This window comes from Montipora foliosa, chromosome 3, assembly GCF_036669935.1.
Source record: "Montipora foliosa isolate CH-2021 chromosome 3, ASM3666993v2, whole genome shotgun sequence".
NCBI lineage: Eukaryota > Metazoa > Cnidaria > Anthozoa > Scleractinia > Acroporidae > Montipora > Montipora foliosa.
In genome coordinates this window covers 21,031,285-21,036,565 of record NC_090871.1, presented here as the reverse complement: position 1 = coordinate 21,036,565, position 5,281 = coordinate 21,031,285, and the positions used below count along the sequence as shown (strand labels likewise).

Here is a 5,281-nt window from a genome sequence, read left to right as displayed (position 1 = left end):
AACTGCAATATAACGTCTCAGCTAATGACACTGGGTTAATGGTCAAAGGCCAATGTTTGTCACGTGACTCTTCGTGCCACACGTTAGTTTCAATAATTTATGCTTGCAACAGATTTTTGGTTTTTTAACTGTTCGCAAGCTTCTGAAAATTGTGGTCTTTATCAGGTTTCCTGTTTTTCGTTACTTGACAAACGTTTAATTGAAAGGCGACGCAAAAGATGGTTTCAGCGTGCATTTATTTCTATAACCCTATCCTGATCACGGTCCGTTCACAATTGAACTGAACGTAGTGAATTAAGCTTATTTTTCAAGGCGTTTCTATCGGTCAAAGGAAACAACGCAGGAGTAATGCTAAGCTGTATGAATACAAAGCAATATAAACTGTATCAAATAAATATGAGTTTATCTGTACTAATCTTGTGTGTAGTGCAAAGGGTTGTTTCGGCGATTGATATAGTGTATGTACCAGTACTGATGATCCAAGTTCTAAACGTTATCGATCGTTCCTCTCCTCACAGCGCGGCCGCTCTCCTAGGATTTCGATTCGGTTGCTGATCAGAGGCAGGACTCTCCCTGTGTTCGAGGCCAGTAGGCTGCTTTCGATAATTGACCTCCAATGGGTAAAGCGTTTGGATTGGGCGTTTCAGAATAGCACTCCTTCTATTTTTTAATCCCACTTTCACAACTGCACCACTAACAAGGATTTATATTCCTTCTCTTAGTCTTTCCACCCTTCCCAATTTCCACATTCCACGTGGTTGATCTTCATCATGTACCACCATAACGTCTCCTACTGAAATTTGTGTCTGAACAGCATCCTTCACAGAACGACGGTGTGAATCCCGGAGCTCCACTAGATATTCATCCCTCCACCTGGGCCAGAAATGATTCACTACATCGATGAGGTGACGCATTCGCTTGGTAAGATGAGTCAATGACAGCTCAAAGTCAGGATCTGATAGGTTACCATTACTGACATCGGGAGGCTTGACAATCTTCCACCATGCAGCAAGTGCGAAGGAATTAAGGGTTCTTCCACATCTTCTGGGGTGACATATGACAGAGGCATGGAGATCAGAATAATTTCCACTTCAACGATGACAGTCATCAGTTCTTCATATGTGAGTTTTGCGCCTGCAATGGTCTTTTTTAAGCCCCGCTTCATTGAACGCACAATCCTCTCGAACAGGCCACCCCACCATGGGTATCTCCCAAGGCTGAAAACCCACTTAGCACTCTTCTCCGCTTGGTAATGCTTCACCACTGGCTTTTCCATCAGAGCTGTTATCTTCTTACATGCAGCCTTGAAGGTTGTTCCATTGTCTGAGACAATCTTGGAGGGTAGTCCTCTTCTTGCTGTGAACCTACGGAAACTTCGAAGAAAGGCTTCTGGGGTCAGATCCGGAACAACATCAAAGTGTACTGCTCTGGTTACACAGCATGTATACAGACAAATATGCATCTTCTTGTCGGTCTTCCTCTTGATTCCTATGACATTTAAAGGACCTGCGTAGTCCAGTCCGGTGAAGATAAAGGCTGGCACAGCCCTTACTCTGAAGTCAGGTAAGGGTAGTGGCCGCAGGGCTTGGTATGGCTTTCTTTCGTATCGACGGCATGTCACACAGTTATCTAGCAATTTCTTTATGGTCTGTCTACCCTTTACTAGCCAGAACTTGGATCTCATCTCGATTAATGTTTCCATAACGCCATTATGCATTACTCTCTCATCCTTTAACCACCAATGCAGTAAATGCCTGGTCAGCATACCGTATGCAAAAAATGGGGTGTATGACCTCATATGGCAGTTCTTCACGGGACAATCTTCCACCACAACTTAGGACACCACCGTTATCAGAAAATAGGCCAAACTCTCTCCTCCAACTCTCAAATCTCTTGTACAGCTATAAAGACTTCTGTACGTCCAGTATTCAAAGTCGTTCTGCCTTCGCCGTGTCACTGGCATCAATGTCAGAATAAGGTTTCCTTTCAACTTTCTTCACCTTCGCCTTCAGATTCCTGACAAACAGAAGCACGTGAGCTGTGCCTCGTAGTAGGGAATAAAAATTGCTGAATCGATCCTAGTCAATGACATCACTAACTCTGCGGTCGTCTGCACTGCTAACAAGATAGGAGGATGTTTTTTCCAAATTTTCTCGATTATTTAACATCATCTCCTTTAAACACTCCTCAGGTATATGACCAGCGACACCAATGTCACTCGTGTCTTCTTCATAATCAGCTAGCCATTCTGGTCCACTTTGCCAGAGAAGATTTGTGGCCAGCATAGATGCATTCATCACCCTGAATGGGATGTCTGAGGGTTGCTCTGAGAATGGCAATACTTCAAAATTTCTACTGGAAGGATGCGCCTAATTTCATTCATTCGGTTCTGTACGAGCTGTTTCCAATCCTTGTGAACACCTCGAATCCTGAGGAAAGCGCAATTTGAGAATCACTCCAGCAGGTTACCTTCTCGATGTGAACTTCATAGTTAAGAGCTTCCTTGATTGCAGAGACAAGTCTTGCAAGAATCAACGCTGCCAGAAGTTCCAACCTACAATACTCGTCACATTTGTTGGAACACCCATCCCCGTTTCCCCCTTGCTCCAATGTTGATTTCCACAACTACTAGCAGTCGCCCGAGAAATTCTCAAACAACATTGAATTGGGGGAAGGGGGATGTGGTATAAGCTAAGATCTTGTAACACGATGATTCTGACCATTGGCGCTAAGTGTTCCAACTAAATATGTCTAGTATTGTAGGTATCGGAGAGGCTGAACATTTACGCACGCATGCGCTGACGGAATGTTTGAAGACGAGACGAGAAAAATATGCAGTACCTCCAGACGTGGCGCTGGAGCGTCGTACCAAACGAGTCATCCCGGGATTTCGGCCCGTGCGATCGCTTTTGGACGCAGTTGGCCCTTTGCTGCTTACTGCTACCGACCTCGCCTCCCGGTACGGCATTGAGGGAGGGATATGTCGGCCCCTAAACCATATGAGACAAATCCCACGCCTACTCACAGCTCCAAACCGCCCTTGTCATTACAACTTAACGTAAGATTTCGATGGCTTATATATTCAAAAGAAAAGTCATTTTATCTGTCATATGGTAAGCACTGGAGTCGCAGATTACAAAGTGCACGCATGCGCTCTGCCGAAGGTAACATACATGTATGCATAAAACTTTATTTCATCTCGAATTTCAGAATAATATCTTCGAGACATTACAGCTAACATAGATAATATATACAGATACATAACTAAATATTAAACAATATTTAAAGATATATTAATCAAAACGAAAAGCCGCTGTACAAAATCCGGCCCTGGATTAGTTTAAAACCAGTAAACTCAGTGGTACGGGAAAAATCAGGCAGCGCATTTCGCAACGTACTTAGCTAATACGTAAGAAAAAGAACTAAGATCATAACTGTTAGTTCTAGGTTTATTGAGGGACAGAATGTAATTTCCACGAAGATCCTGCATAAGACGAGAACGGGAGAGAAAACGTATTTTTCATATATGCAGGACAAGCCTTTTCTTTCTTTAAATACTTTTATTCAATAATATGAGGAAATTTTGAATGCGCTTATTGCACAGAGATGTAGAGTTTGACTTAAGTGATACGTAAGAGGACAGGTAATCGCAAATATAAATCTCATTACTCTCTTAATTACATTATACCGTTTCTTTGACAAGAAATTACTAAAGGCCAGGCCGAATTTCCTATGATAAAAAGTCTACGTTAACCACACACGCACCTTGGCTACTCCTTAGTATCCGCCTAGAAATCATCTTCTCGCTACTTTTTCCTCATTTGATAAGGACCAGTCTCCGCTTGCCTCCTACATGCCCAAAAGGAATTCTGGGTAATCCGGCCGTTCCATGACAAGGGAAGACCCCCGAGTGTGGAGGCAGCCAGTCCTACCGGCAAAATACAGCATCGATTGAAGTTTTTAGCTTTCAAAACTTGCTCAAATCGTATCGGTAGGTCTTGGAATTCGTCCACAGAAAGGCCAGAGAGACGACTTCACTGGTGCTGTGAACCGCCATGTTTACAACAGAGCAATTTAGGAGTTCCAGTCTGCAGGAAATCATCTCTCACCTCTGTCCCGAGAAGACCAGACACGCACGGTTCTTACGTTACGTTTATGCCCCTGTAGAATCAACCGAAATCTCAACTCCTTGTCAAAAGTTAACCAGCATCTTAATATTTTTGGTAGGCTACAATACTCGTCACATTTGTTGGAACACGCATCGCCGTTTCCCCCTACCTGAATGGGGAAAGGGGGATATGGTATAAGCTACGATCTTGTAACACGATGATTCTGACGATTCGCTAAGTGTTCCAACTAAATATGTCTAGTATTGTAGGTATTTTTTGGTTACTGAGACGGACTACTCTTGGTTTGGACGCAACAAGCTTAACATAAGCATAAACCACGGCCCCATATGCCTTCAAGGATGCGTCACAGAATCCATGAAGACTGCAGTTTACCATTTCATCTCGCGGTTCCTTGAAATAGTATCTTTCTAACTCAAAGGGTTGAACACCTTGCAAGCCTGAAACTAGTTTATCCCACTTTGCGCAAAGGTTTCCGCCAATATGTCGTCTCAGTCAACTTTCACAAAGTTCTTGGAACAACAGTTTAAACTCCACCACAACAGGAGACAGTCGGGTCATAAAATTTTGCACCTATGGTAGCGGCATTCCTCTTGGTGGGTGAGTACTCTAAGGCTAAATTGGCAACTGTACTCAGATCAATTACAAGTCTATCGCGTACAAAGTTCCACCGAACTCCAAGAAGACTGTTCATCTTCAGTTACTGATTTGCAGTCCGATATGTCATCATTCAAGTGAGTTCCGTGATCAGAAGGACTTTCTCCATTTACCGATTGGACACTGTTGGTCTTCTTCAACTTTCATTCTCTTCGATTTGAGCTCTTAATTCAGGTGCGTTTGTGACAAAGTTTCTCAAATTGAACCCTCCCTCAGCTAATCGAAGCTTACTCTTGACATACAATTGATAGGCCTCTTCATCTGTGTCTCCACGCGAGTCTGGATCATCTACGTAAGCAGATCTTAGAAATGTCTGGACAAATTCCGGATCCTCTTCTTCATACCTTTTCACATGGTGTCTGACAGTAGCATTGAGTAAGAATGGACTCGACGACACACCAAATACAACTCTCGTGAATCTTAGAATGATGACCCTGGGACTTTTTTTCTTCACATCCTCAAACCACAGAAATCTTAGGACTTCTCTGTCTTCTTCT

At 43.2% G+C, this 5,281-nt stretch overlaps 1 protein-coding gene across 1 annotated transcript; it reads right to left on the bottom strand.

Moving 5' to 3' along the window:
- Positions 1 to 931: 931 nt before the first annotated feature.
- On the bottom strand, positions 932 to 1,765 carry LOC137995378 (uncharacterized). The gene has a single exon (XM_068840938.1). The coding sequence runs from the start codon at positions 1,763 to 1,765 to the stop codon at positions 932 to 934; it is 834 nt and encodes a 277-aa protein (XP_068697039.1).
- Between the last annotated feature and the right edge of the window lie 3,516 nt (positions 1,766 to 5,281).

What these genes read in the sequence shown, in the direction of transcription:
- LOC137995378 (XM_068840938.1), bottom strand. Translation starts at nt 1,765, where the DNA reads ATGCTGACCAGGCATTTACTGCATTGGTGGTTAAAGGATGAGAGAGTA.